Source organism: Thermothielavioides terrestris, chromosome 2 (genome assembly GCF_000226115.1).
Source record: "Thermothielavioides terrestris NRRL 8126 chromosome 2, complete sequence".
Classification (NCBI taxonomy): Eukaryota; Fungi; Ascomycota; class Sordariomycetes; order Sordariales; family Chaetomiaceae; genus Thermothielavioides; species Thermothielavioides terrestris.
The window spans coordinates 6,249,912-6,262,814 of record NC_016458.1 but is presented as its reverse complement, the minus strand read 5'-3'; the positions used below and the strand labels follow the sequence as shown (position 1 = coordinate 6,262,814).

Below are 12,903 nucleotides of genomic sequence, written 5' to 3'. Positions count from 1 at the left end.
AGCATCTCCGGAACTGCCCCACCTTCCGCGGTCGGTCTCGATGTGTCAAGCCCCTCGCCTGACAGTTCGACTGTGCTCCACCGCCGATTTAGCCAATTCGCTCAGCGCGCTGAATAAGAGCCTCAGAGCGCTAGCGCGGGGGTGTTTGTGGACGGGATAAATCCTGCCGGGCTGGCGATAACATAAACATCGCACGTACATCCCAGGCAGGCTGCCCCCTAAGGCACACCGGGCTCGTGGCTCGTGGATAAGGGAAGGCACTGGAAAGCCCCTCAATCACCCGACTTCGGACGAACGAGCTGGGGTATGCGATGATGCGATGGGCGTGGCTGCCGAGTCTCGCATCGAATCTTCTTTTTTTTTGTCTGTCTCGGCCCGCTGGCTGACTTCGCTGTGTGAGTGTGTTCGACACTCTCTTCAGCCCTCCTTCCCTCATTCCCCCCCTCCCAGATAATTCAATGGAAACAGTCGGAGAGAAACGACAAAGAACGCAAGAAAAAGACAAGGACCAAAGATCAGACCCCCAATGACCATGCCCAAATCCCAAAAGCTGTGGAAATGTGGTGTATGCGCTGTCCGCTGCAAAAGCGCTTGGGCTTGCAATCGCTGAGCCCCAGCTAAAGAAAAGAAAAAGACGAAAGCAAAATGGGAAAAGAGTCTTGGCTCTGCTTCGCGCTGGCTGTTCCCGATGTCTCGCGACTCTCGCCTGGACTACCCCGTCCAAATCATCCCCACCGCGTCTTCGCCAAGCAACCAACCCCGCTCTTCTTGGGCCCACGGCAGCCCGCAAAGACGCAGGGCCTTCCGCCATGGCACCACCCAGAGCCCCCGAACCGTGTCCCTCGCTGCCAACCGTCGCCCTTATCTCATGCTGCCTTGGATGCTGCCCACAAAAGACGGGTCCTTGATGCTGCCGCCGGCGTCTGCGAGTCCGGCAATCGGGCGGTTGTAGCTGAAACCGGCGAACTGGTTTTGCAGCGTCTCGGAGAGCACCGGGCCCTCGACCCACGAATCCTTGGCCGGCTCCGAGGTGAACTCGGGATCGAACTGGTCCGTGTCCAGGGCGTCGACCTGAAGGTGAGGTCCGTCAGTATCGCCTCTCATTGTGCCAAAGTTGGGGGGGAGAGTTGGTGCGGTTGCTACATACCACATTCGGCTTGAACGTCGGCTCGTACTTGCGCTGTAAGAGCTTCCGCCAGTCGATGGCGTGGAAGAAGGGGTGCGCCTTGATCTCGGCAGACCCGTTGGCTCCGAGGCGCTGTTGAGGGTCGCGGTTCAGCAGCTTCGTCAGCAGGTCCTTGGCCGCCGGCGGCACAATGTCGTGGCCGGGGAAGTGCAGCGGCTCGCTGAGGATCTTGCGGTACATCTCGTTGGTGTTCTCGTCGTAGAACGGCGGGAGGCCGGTCAGCATCTCATAGAGCAAGACGCCGAGCGTCCACCAGTCGACCGTCTTGTTGTAACCGTTGCCCATCAGCAGCTCGGGCGCGAGATACTCGGGCGTTCCGCAAAACGTGTTGGTGCGGTCTTCATCCTTCATATCGAGCTTGCAGAGCCCAAAGTCGCAGAGGGCAATGTGGCCCTGGTAGTCGAGAAGGATATTCTCGGGCTTGAGATCGCGGTAGATAACGTTGAACCCGTGGAGGCACTCCAGGGCGCACAGCAGCTCGGCCGTGTAGAACCGGCTACGGTTGACGTCGAAACGCTGCTCCTTCTGGAGGTGGTGGAAGAGCTCACCGCCGTTGACGAAGGCGAGAACGAAGTAGAGCTTTTCCGGGCTCTGGAAAGTGAACTTGAGCGGCACGATAAAGGGGTTGTTGATCTGGGCCAGGACTGACCGCTCCGCGAGCGTATGGGCCACTTCGGACCGCGAGATGATGTGCGCCTTGCGGATGGTCTTGAGCGCGTAGATTCGATTCGTGTCCTTCTTGCGCACTTGCATGACCTTACCGAAACTGCCCTTTCCGACCACCTTGAGCAGCTCGAAATCCTCGATTTTCAGCTTGCCGGCTCGGTTCTCGACATACTCGACGCCAATCTTCAGCTTGCCGGTGCCGTATTGCACGTCGACCCATTCGACGCCGCTGTGGCCCAGCGCGCGCTCGCGGTTGGCGTGCTCTGCGGCCGCCTTCTCCCGGTCCTTCTTGCTGGCCTTGGGGTCCTCGACGTACGGCTGCCTCTCCTCGAATCTCGGGTTGATGCGAACGACGCCGAGGAAGATGTCCTGGCTCCGCCCGGAGCCCGGGGGCGAATTCGGGTTTCGGATGTAGAGATGTACGACCAGCTCGGTCACGCGGGAGACGTCGAATTTGTACTGCGTGTTGGAGCCCGCCCAGAGCGGGTTCTCGGGGGTGCCCTCCACCGAGTTGACAAAGACCTGGACCTTGTCGAAATCGATGAGGGCGTAGGGCATGTACTTTGTGGAAATCCGGCCGTGGTTGGTCGGGATGCCGCTAAAACCGCCAGCGGTCTGCGGCCGGCCGCCAACGAAGCCGGGTGTCCGGGACGAAGAGGAGGGCCGGGTCGAGCCGGCCATGCTGAGGGCGTTTCCCGTCGAGAGGGAGCTGCCGCCGTGGGACGAACTGAAGGCATTGCGATGTTGCTCTGGGAGCGAGAATCCCTGCCCTTCATGGAGCGTGACGACGAGGATGCCCGGTTTCGGGGCCTTGATGGGCGGTGTCTGGGAGAGGGCTTCCGAAGCAGCTGCAGGAACCAGTTCGTCAGCGTGAGGCCCGCGGACGAAAGCCAAGAGCCCAAACGCAGGGATCTGGATGATGGCAAAGGACAAAGACCATACCGATATTGTTTTCGTTTGTCGGAGTCGCCGTTCCGGCGAGGGAAGGCTGGCTCTTCTCGTCCTTGTCTGTAATGGTGGATGTCGAGGGAGAGCGGGAGAAGGTGCTCGTGAGGGGACCCAGATGGGTCTCCTTCAGCTCTGCGCGAGGAGACGGTGTCAGCAAGCCCGTACGTAACGCAACAGGTGAGCAGCAAGAGGAGATCGCAGCAAAATGCGCAGCGACTGTAGTCACTGAACGGCCGAGCGGAGGAAGCGCAGTGCAGATGTCCTTACTTTTGGTGATTTTCCACGACATTTCGTCCAAGTTGCACAGGCCGCGGTGGGAGGCGGTCGGCGTCTTTCGTAGTCAAGCCCAATCGCGAGGGTGCAAAGGAGGGGAACGGTCCTAAAAGAATGAAGACGGAGGTGCGATCCAGGAGGCAAGAGACAAACAGCGCAAGTACGGAATAAAAGAAGGGTTAACGGTTGGCTTCGTAGTCGGGGGATTGCCGCCCAAGTTGGCTCGCGGATCGAGTCCAAGTTGGCGGATCTGGCGGACGGTGGAATGGATGCGGGAGGGTTCCAGGTTGTGGTGCAGTGCGGGCCCACCTCAGGTGGTTCGAAACCGCCATGGTGGACCGGGGCGGGGCCCACAGGCTAAGGGCGGAATCCCTTCAGCAACCAACCCAGCCCCGCAAGTGCGGTAACAACACAGTACACAAGTTCAAACAGTGTGGCGCTCCCTTGAAGTGCAGAGACGCAACCAAAGTGGCAAGTAAAGCGCGGTGTCAATTGACCAAAGTATATTTACAGAGTTAGCCATGATTACACTCTTATCAGAAGCTTTTCTGGACGAAGATAACACGTGGGAAATGGCAAGAGTGCCGTCCGTGCCCAGGGAAGATCCGAAGAGGCGTTGGTGATGATACCAGGATGTTGCTGCCCCCCGGAGCACGGGCGAGGTGTCATGAGGGCCGACCTCTCTCGCCAGGTCAGGGGAGGCAAGCTGTAGCCGAAGAAAAGCAACTCACAAATTATCATCTACTCCGTCCAGACATGGCAACACTACTCCGTAAGATTAGCTACCTACTACCGTGTACTCCGTGCCTAGTGTGTGTTAGAAGCCGAGCTGTTTGACAACTTGATTCCCGGGTTTGTTGGTTACCTAGTTAACTAGCCCCTCGAGGCTAATTTCACTTAACTCGTCAGGTTGGGAGGTCGTTATCCGCCCCCCGCCTCGTGTTCCCCGGAGCCGAAATCTACGGGGACCGGGGGAGAGGGGGGAGAGCCTTGAGATTGGCATTAACGACGTCAGCCTCGCGGACCATTGGAGCACAGCCTCAATGATGGCAAATTCAGCCCCCTTCATCTCAAGCTTGGGCCCCTGCAAAACAGAGCCCGAAACAGGGGTGCAGCTTCTGGAAGCCCCTTTTTGCTGGGCTGGCCGTCGGACTGTTTGAGTCGGACTGTTTGAGAGGGGATTGAACGTTAGCTGCGGAATGCAGAGCAGTCGCCTCAGTGCAATTGGCGCCACTGCACGAAGACGATCTCCATCTCGCGCCAGGTGTCAGGTGAGTCGCACACCTGTTTTCGCTAGTGTGCATGCACGAATGACCTACCTAGCCTCCTGTGTGTTACTTGGTTATTGACCTCGAGCTAACTCACGTTAGCAGCATTGCCCCGGGCTGCGTGAGAAAGGGGCCAAATAAGTCCAATTTAACAGAGCTCAGCTCATCCTGAATGCTTCATTGTTGCTAGCGAAAAGGGGACGTATACCTCCGTATGATATCTGGGTTCTTCCCCAGCTCCCATCATACCGGACTAGCAAATTTAGCATATGCGAGGAGTTGCTGGCATTACTATAATCTCTTCCTGGGATTACCACAGTATAATGACCATACCCAGCTGCACGAGCGCCTCTACTTGCATGGAATGACCATCATCGTCAGCCCCACCGACTCTCAGTTCGCCGCGCAAGGCCCTTCAACTTTCAGCATTCCACATCCAAAAGCGTTGGTCCGCTGAAAGCACGAGAATGGCCCACGCAAGTCATGCTTGCATCTGCCAGGTAGTGGAAGTAGGGCACCGAATGGAGTGTGGAATTCTGTTGTTATTTTTACGGCACATATAATATACGTTGAGATATTTATCGATATCAACAGAATGACTGCAATCTCCCCCGGTTCTCCCAGCCATGAATGATTAAGCACTGGTTAGGTCGATAAGGCACTGTGCCTACGGAGTTGCTGAGCGCCCTTCCATGAGCGGCTTCAAATGTCAGCCAGCTGCAGTTGGAAGCCGATGGCGACTGACCTCAAATGCTCCCTGTTTCAGTCATCTCGATAAATAGCAACCTGAAACCACCGGGATTAGGTAGAATTGCACTCTCACCGTCGGATCGTGAGCAGGCAGGGCAACATAGCGTTGTCCACAGGCCAGACACTTACCTTGTCTCTCTACTTCCCCATCTCACGTTTTCAACATCTGATCAAACACCAAATATTTCGCTCATAACAAACCATCCACAGCAAACCAACCTCCCCCAGCTCACATCGGTAGTTACAACGAGTGTAGCTTGATTTAACCGACCAGGGGACCAACTTGAACATGGCCACCACTACCACAAGACCACCACCACGACAACGACAACAACAAAAGCCCCATCTAACCGCTGCGCGCCGCCAACAGCACGCTGATGAGCTTCCGCGGCGCCACGCAATTACGTGGCGGGCGGGCGTGACGCCCGAGCCGGCGCTGTACGCAGCCCGCAATGAGTTCCTGGACACGCAGCTCGGCAGCACCTGGCACGGCGGAGGGTAGGCGGTTGCTGGCTTCGCAGCTGGGACACGCCGTGGTCATCCTTCGGTTGGCAGGGCTGGTTTGAAAAATGATGGCGAGTAGGAAGAGAAACTGGCTCTAACAGTCTATGCCTTCATGTATGTGTGTACCAAGGATCGAGAAAGAATACTGGGACACCGCGCCACCTTGCCCTTCACCTTCACCTTCACCTCCCCCAGCCCACCCACGGCGCCAAGTTGTAGGTGACGTTCTGCACGGTGCACCCCATCGACGAGTAGATCTGGTCGTAGCTCCCATCCAGTACGCTGCGCAACCACGCGAAGGCCCTGCCCCTGCCGTTGACCAGCTCCTGCGTGTGCGAGCCCACCGTGTTGCGCTGGTACAGGATGTTCGCCCCGACGCCGCAGAACCGGTCCACCAGCTCGTCCACGTCCCGAATGTCGCTCAGCTCGTCGTGGATCGCGTTGTAGATGAACATGGGCATCCGCGGCACCCCGTGGTAGCCCATGTACCCGTCGACGTCGTACATCAACTCCATGACCCGCGTGTGCAGGTCCCTGTAGCCGCCCACGAAATACCCGTAGATGTTCTGATACTGGAACGCCTCGATCGACTGCGCCGCCGTCATACCCCTCACGGACAAGAAGGCCCCCTTCAACGCCGGCTTCAGCCGGCTCACGATCCACCCGTACGCGTCCGGATGCTGCGTGGCGATGCCCAGCAGGCCCTGCGGAATCAGACCGGCCCCCGCCCGCCCGTTCAAGTACGCCGTCACGCTCGTCACATTGGGCGTCAGCCCCCCGACCGCGACGCCCGCGATGGCCAGCTTGGGCGCGTACTGCACCGACAGCTCGGCGGCCCACTCGCTGGCCAGCGCGCCGCCGCTGTACCCCCACAGCGCGACCTTGGCCTGGTCCATCCGCAGGCCGAACCGGCCGGCGACCTCGAGCACGGCGCGCACGCCGTCCAGGGTGGCGTGGCCGGCCTGCACGCCGGCGGCGTAGCTGGCCAGCGGGCCCTCGTAGTCGGGCACGGCGACGAACCAGCCGAGCGCGAGCGCGTCGCCGATCTCGCCGTACGGCTCGCCAAAGTGCAGCCCGAACGACGGGCTCGCGTCCACGTCGCACGTGTCGTACGGCAGCTGGTACGACAGCACCGCGTGCGCGCACAGCGCCGGCGCCGACGCCGAGCACCGCGCCTGCCACCGCGGGATGAACAGCGTCGTCACGTCCCATGAGGCGTTGTACTGGCTGTCGGTCGAGCGGTAGAGTAGCTGGTACGCGGCGAGCGCGTTGCTGATGGTCTGGTTGAGGAGCGGCGCGCGCCGGATCTTGAGCACGCGCCCCGGGTCCGTCTGCCTCCAGTCGTACGTCGTCGGCGCCCGGTACCACGGGTCGCGGCTCGGGGGCAGCAAAGGGAAGCCGCCGGCTGGCGTCGCCGCAAACTCGGCATCGGCGTCGGCGATGAGCTCGTCCAGTGTTTTGAGAGGGATGGCCGAGGTCGAGATGGCCACCAGGAGGATGCTCCTCCATAGGGAGAGCAAAAAAGGGATGCGAAGCGCCATCTTCAGCTCACCACCCGGCCATGCCATCGGCAGCGGTTTCGAAGTCGCAGCCCAGCGGTTGAGCCTCGGCGGCTGAAAACCTCCCGGGAATGAGTGCGTACGGGATCTGTCCTCATTAATAACGTGCTCGCCGCCGTCCGGGAACATGTCGAGCCCATGACGACGCCTCGCATTTGGCGTGGCCATGGAAATTAATTACCCGGCTGCGTGTCCCCAGGCTTGGCCGCCCTCCCGCTCCTCCGAGCCCGCCGTTCTCGGGAACTGTCCGAAATGGACAATCTATTCATAGTGGTTGGGCATTTGAAACGTCGATTAACACCGCTCACGTATGGCCAGGGAACGCTGCCGTGTGGGGGATGCCCACCACGTGCTGTCTGAAATCAAGCCCGGCGTGCTGATCACCATGGGCGTCCGCAAGCCGCTGCCCTGACGGATAGATGAGATCCGTATGCTGGCACCGCGGTGTCGTAATCAAGCGATGTTTGAAAGCTGCAATGTTGTCAACCGGCCAGGTTGGTCGCTCCGTACGAGTCTTCATTGTAGGGCTCGGATATTGTTCAATGGCCACCCTTGTAGACCATCTGGATCGGCGCTTGATGGTCCCCGAGGATCTGCGATCAACTCCCCATGTACGGATGTACTGTATATGCCTATCATGATCGCCAGGTTATACAAGCAGGAGTATATACCCCCCTCCCCATCTACCTGTATATACCTCTAAAGCAACCGTTACATCTGGACTAGCTCCGCCTCTACCCCGCGACTCCCTCCGAGCGCCGTAGCACAAGCAATGCAACTGCAACAGAACATCCCAACCCCCTTATAACCCCTCTCACCCTCCCTCCCCTCCTCCAATCACCCTCTGATCTTCACCCTCACGGGCATGCCCGCGAACGGATGGCCCGTGACATTGCCGACGGGGTACGTGCCCTGCTCCCGAAAGACCTCGGGCAGGCCGTCGGGGACGACCATCTCGAGGTCGAACTCGCGGGCGGTCAGGGCGAGGATCATGCGCAGCTCGAGCTGGGCGAGCTCCTGGCCGATGCAGCCGCGGGGGCCGAGCTCGAAGGCGCGGAAGGCGTTGCGGCGCACGTGCAGCGGCTCGCCCTCGGCCGCGAGGAAGCGCTCCGGCAGGAACTCGGTCGGGCGCGGGAACACCGCGGGCAGGTGGTGCGTCGCGTGCGAGTTCTGGTGCACCACGAAGCCGGCCGTCGCGAAGCGCCGCCCCGTCGCCGGGTGCACCAGCTCGAAGGACGGCTGGCCCTGCCGCACCGTCGCCGCCGGCGGGTACAGCCGGAGCGTCTCCTTGATGACCGCCGCGGTGTACGGGAGCGCGTTGAGGAGCTGGGGGTTGGCGGCGATGCGGGATTCCGCGTCGGCGGGGTTGGGCCCGAGCACGGCGTCGTGCTCGGCGCGCAGGGCGGCGAGGGTGGAGGGGTTCTTGTTGAGGAGGTTGTAGGCGAAGCAGAGCGTCGTCGCGGTGGTGTCGTGGCCTGGGCGGTTTAAGTCAGGAGCGTGGATGGGTGGGTAGAATGAATGCAGCGCTGGAGAAAAGGGGCTGGGGGGGCATTACCTGCGAAGAGGAAAATGACGAGCTGCGGGATAGTCATGGAGATGAACTCCTCGTCGATGACCGGGGCGGAGCGCGAGGTGGTAGCTGCCTGCGGTTTCTCGGCCAGGTAGGCTTTGGCGGCGAGCGAGAGGACCGTCTTCGTCTCGGTGCTGCCGGAAAAGTCGCCGTGGGCTTGCGCGGCCACTTTCTCCTGGATGATGGGCAGCAGGTAATTGCGGATGATGCGGTTGTAGTTCCACATGAGCAGCGGCCGGGCCGGGTTGATCAGCTTGAGGAGCGACGGCGGCGTGTGCTCAGGGATGAGCCACGATATTTGCTTGGCCAGGGCCCATTGGAGAGGATTCGGCCTGGTCTGGCAGTGCAGGCGAGTCCCACTGTTGACCTGTGAGTATGAACAGGATGGAACGGGTGACTGGGGGGGCAGGAACACGTACAGGATGCTGCGCCCGATCACGTCGATGGTCAAGTTGACGGCATGCTCCTCGAGCTTCAACACCTCGCCCGACTTTGCGGCCGCCCTCAGCCGGTCCGAGAACAGGCGGATCTCCTCGAGGAAGGCCGGGGTCAGGGAAATGAGGTTCTTGACGGAGAAGCCCGGGTTGAAAACGCTGCGCCAGAACTTCCAGGCCTGGCCGTCGAGCGTGACGAGGTCCTTGTTCTGGGTGAGCGGGCGGAACTCGCTCTTCAGGTCGTCCGACTTGGGCAGGGAATGCACCTGGGTGAACTGGGACGACATGTCCGGGTCGAACACGTAGATCATGGGCAGGACGAAGGGCCAGGCGTCCAGGACGATGAAGCCGTACTTCTCCAGGTGCGGGTACTTCTGCAGCACCAAAGTCGCGATGCAGAGCGGGTACATGTCGCGCAGAAACCGCGCCATGATCTTGCCCGTCTCGATCAGATGGCCCAGGAGATACGAGTGGGGGACCCATTCCTGTGAGTTGCGCATCCCGTGAGCCATCAGTGATGCGCGCAACCAGCGGCCCAGGGGGTACGCACCAGATCGTGCTCTTTGTGGAACCTCCGGACAAAGGTGCGGACCTGATGAAGGCGGTAGAAGAAGCGAGCGAGTGCGATGACGACGAGGAGCCCGACGGCCCTCCCCACGAGCGTCGCGGTTGAGGGTGAGCTTGTCGCCTCCATGGTGCTTCCGGTGTTACCGGTGTTGTGTGGTAATGCCGCCTCGACTGCCTGGGCTGCCCCCTTTGGCTTTCACTTCCAGCGCCGGCGAGAGGCGCAACAGAATGCAAGACGACTGGGTCTCGCCGCCTCCATGATCGGTTGGAAGGCAGAGAGCATTTAACTACGGAATATGAGTGCATTGGTGCGCTTGGTTGTGAGGTCGGGCCCCCCTGTCCTGATCCAACCAGCCGCAATTGTAAATGCTTCCTTGAACCATTGATTGGCAGCAACGCGGCGGAACCGAGAGCCTCTTCGGCCCCCACTCACATCGTTAACGCTGACAACACTACACTACAGAGTGTATGTATGGACGTGGCGCAAGCCTCAATGCAATCCTCCGCAGGCTGCCAATTGCCAAGCAGGGAGTTGGCCAAGGGACTATCGAGGGCCATAAGAAGCCCAGGGCCGTCTGAAAGGTGCAAGACAAGGAAGGGCACACAGGCCAGCGGATAAGATGGAAAATTCCGGCGCACAGACTCGACAACCGGCACATCCCCATTACAGGTATCAACATATCTACAAGAATGGAAGCCGACAGGGCAGGTATGTATCATGCATCATCAACAGGCATCCGATTCGTGATACAGCTGCAACATCGACGCAGGCTCTCTGCTCTCCAACTCTATCATGCAAAACAACGACTACCATCAACGGAAAATGCTCAGGGTGTCCCAAAAGGAACCCCGCGCACTCAAGCGCAGAGCGCGCCCGCTTAAAGCAAGGCAGCGAGCAGGCCGGCGACGGCGGCAACGCCCTCGACACCGCGGACGGCACGGCCGGCACCGGCAGTGACGGGGAGCGAGGGGGTGGGGCTGGACCCGGCGCCGCCCTGGTTGGAGGTCGGGGTCGGGATCGTGACGGTGCCGATCGAGGTCGGGGTGTAGACGGGCGGCACGCTGGCGGTCGGCACGGTGACGGCGGGGCCGGTGGGGGTCTCGGTCACGGGGCAGACGGTGGTGGTGACGATGACCTCGGAGGTGGTGACGGTGCTGTGGGCCGGGCAGTTGGTCACGGTGGAGGCGCACGAGGTGATGGTGCGGGTGATGGTGGTCGTGTAGGTCGAAGTGGTCCACTGGGTAGTCGAGGTGCTGGTGGGCTGCTCCGTCTCGGTCTGGGTCTCGCTCTCGCAGGCCGACGTCTCGGTCTCGGTCTGGGTCTCGCTCTCGCAGGCCGACGTCTCCGTCTCGGTCTTGGTCTCGCTCTCGCAGGCCGACGTCTCCGTGTCGGTCTCGGTGGTGGTTGGGGTGGTGGTCGGGGCCGAGGGGGTGGTCGTGGTCGTGGTCGTGGGAGTGACCTCAGTGGTGCTGGTGCTCGTGGTCGACGGAGCCTCAGTGCTGGTGGAGGTCTCGCTGCCCGTGGTGTGCGTGGCCGTGTAAGTGATGCACGAGCAGGCCGAGCTCACAGCCTTGACGTCTCCACCGCAGTTGCTGAAGTCGGTCGGGATGGCCGAGGCAGCCGTGGTGGTGCCGGCGAGGAACTCCGGGCACCAGGACACAGCCTCGGCGGCAAACCGCTCATCGATCAGGTTGCGGTAGCAGTTGTCCGTATCCTGCAGTCCGGTGTCAGCGTCTGTTCCCCCCGAGTCAGACAGTCCGTCCCCGGCGCTTCACTTACGCAGTTGGGGTAGGTGTGGGCAGCGGCGAGGCCCACGGCCAGGGCGCCCAGAGACAGGGTGGAGGTACGCATGTTGCTTGAGAGGTTCGGGATGCGTGCTGAGCGAGCGGAATGGTCTAGCTACCAAGGCTAGCTAAAGCGAGCGACAGCGGAACCCGAAGGCGTATTAATGAGTATTAGACTACGCGCGTACAAAGAGGTAATGAGAGGGAAACAGACGGAAAGGGGGGTCGCTCGAGGCATCCCAAGGTCTTTATTCACGCGGAGCCGCCGCATGGAAGCGTGGCTGGCGCCACCAAACGACAGGGCGGCGCCGCATCCCCAGAGCAACCGAGCAGCAGGCAGACTCGCAGACGCCGAACCCAGCGACCACCTCACTTCTTCCGGACACTAACGACCTTACTATTCCGTAACGAACGTTAGTTAGCCACGCCGCGCCAGATGGGGCGGGAATACGAGCGCCAAGTGAACTTCTCGCCGCGCTGGGCCGCCTTTGGGCAACCCGGCAACGGGCCATGAATCAGCAGGTCCACTTCAGACGGGACGTTGCGACGGCACGACCATGCGAGCTTGGGCCGTGGGCAAGCATGGATTCGTGGGAGCGATGGAATCGTGGAGATTGCAGGCGTGACATCGGCGGGCGTGCCCAGCGTTTGGACGCAGCCCAACGTGGCAACCAGCAGGCCGTCAGATCCGAACAGGTCCCTGCAGCAAAAAGAAGAGATTGACAGGAACGGATCGAAGGACCCATGGGGCGCCACCATCGGGCGGTCCAGAGGGCCAGTGGGTGCGAGTGTGAGTGGGCCTGATGACAGCATCATGCAACGGTGCGAGTGTTAGTTAACTTTATCCTTCGGGAAGCAAGGCAGCCCTGCTTCTGCTTCTTTGCCTGCCCGCTCTGGCGGACCTGGAACCCTTCAGTGAGCAAGCGAGCACGACCGGATCTCCGCTGGCCATGAGTGGGCGGTCGGTTCCCGAGAAGGAAGGCGCTCTCTGCTCAGTGGCCAGCCGGGCATCCTCAGCCAGTCAAGTGAGACCACATCCATGGCTCCCAGGATGCATCCCAACCATCGAAATCGTGCGTTTCGTCGTGCCCTGATTGGCCCGGCCGGCGCTGTTGGCCCTGCACCTTTCCCTTTGTGAGACCCCTGATGGATTTAACCATGGAATACACCACACTATTTGCGAAAAGACTGAGTGAACACGAGAGACTGGCACGCCACGGCGCAAAGAAAACAAGAGCTGGGCTTTATTCCGGATTGCGGACACTTGACCACAGTCCTCTGCAAAATGCACCGATTTATTTCTGTCCTCCGGGAATGCGCAGAAAAGGAAACGCCTCTTTCAGCTGGAGAAATTACCTTCAAAAAAGCTTCAATGCTGTGCAACCACTCAGCG

General features: G+C 60.6%; 4 protein-coding genes across 4 annotated transcripts; all 4 read right to left on the bottom strand.

The window, feature by feature from the left end:
- Position 1: 1 nt before the first annotated feature.
- Positions 2–3,170, bottom strand: THITE_2114779 (uncharacterized protein). The gene is made up of 4 exons (XM_003652883.1): positions 3,068–3,170; positions 2,795–2,932; positions 1,148–2,700; positions 2–1,071 (listed from the first exon to the last, which is right to left on the bottom strand). Exons 1-4 carry the CDS (start codon positions 3,087–3,089, stop codon positions 862–864), a joined length of 1,923 nt encoding a protein of 640 aa, XP_003652931.1. The 5' UTR covers positions 3,090–3,170; the 3' UTR covers positions 2–861.
- Positions 3,171–5,777: 2,607 nt separating this feature from the next.
- THITE_2047488 (uncharacterized protein) lies at positions 5,778–7,136 on the bottom strand (the record flags this gene model as incomplete). The annotated part of the gene is made up of 1 exon (XM_003652882.1): positions 5,778–7,136. One exon carries the CDS (start codon positions 7,134–7,136, stop codon positions 5,778–5,780), a length of 1,359 nt encoding a protein of 452 aa, XP_003652930.1.
- A 788-nt stretch (positions 7,137–7,924) lies between these two features.
- THITE_2114777 (uncharacterized protein) lies at positions 7,925–10,007 on the bottom strand. The gene is made up of 3 exons (XM_003652881.1): positions 9,144–10,007; positions 8,710–9,083; positions 7,925–8,629 (listed from the first exon to the last, which is right to left on the bottom strand). Exons 1-3 carry the CDS (start codon positions 9,656–9,658, stop codon positions 7,992–7,994), a joined length of 1,527 nt encoding a protein of 508 aa, XP_003652929.1. The 5' UTR covers positions 9,659–10,007; the 3' UTR covers positions 7,925–7,991.
- Positions 10,008–11,798, bottom strand: THITE_2114773 (uncharacterized protein). Its single transcript, XM_003652880.1, has 3 exons — positions 11,725–11,798; positions 11,506–11,638; positions 10,008–11,440 (listed from the first exon to the last, which is right to left on the bottom strand). Exons 2-3 carry the CDS (start codon positions 11,575–11,577, stop codon positions 10,604–10,606), a joined length of 909 nt encoding a protein of 302 aa, XP_003652928.1. The 5' UTR covers positions 11,578–11,638; positions 11,725–11,798; the 3' UTR covers positions 10,008–10,603.
- Positions 11,799–12,903: the final 1,105 nt, after the last annotated feature.

Coding starts and splice junctions, on each gene's coding strand:
- THITE_2114779 (XM_003652883.1), bottom strand. CDS start 3,089: ATGTCGTGGAAAATCACCAAAA. Junction 2,933..3,067: donor GTCGTGGAAAATCACCAAAA/GTAAGGACATCT, acceptor CTCCTCGCGCAG/AGCTGAAGGAGACCCATCTG. Junction 1,072..1,147: donor CGACGTTCAAGCCGAATGTG/GTATGTAGCAAC, acceptor CCTCACCTTCAG/GTCGACGCCCTGGACACGGA.
- THITE_2114777 (XM_003652881.1), bottom strand. CDS start 9,658: ATGCGCAACTCACAGGAATGGGTCCCCCACTCGTATCTCCTGGGCCAT. Junction 9,084..9,143: donor GTGATCGGGCGCAGCATCCT/GTACGTGTTCCT, acceptor ACAGGTCAACAG/TGGGACTCGCCTGCACTGCC. Junction 8,630..8,709: donor CGTCATTTTCCTCTTCGCAG/GTAATGCCCCCC, acceptor TAAACCGCCCAG/GCCACGACACCACCGCGACG.
- THITE_2114773 (XM_003652880.1), bottom strand. CDS start 11,577: ATGCGTACCTCCACCCTGTCTCTGGGCGCCCTGGCCGTGGGCCTCGCC. Junction 11,441..11,505: donor CCCACACCTACCCCAACTGC/GTAAGTGAAGCG, acceptor ACCGGACTGCAG/GATACGGACAACTGCTACCG.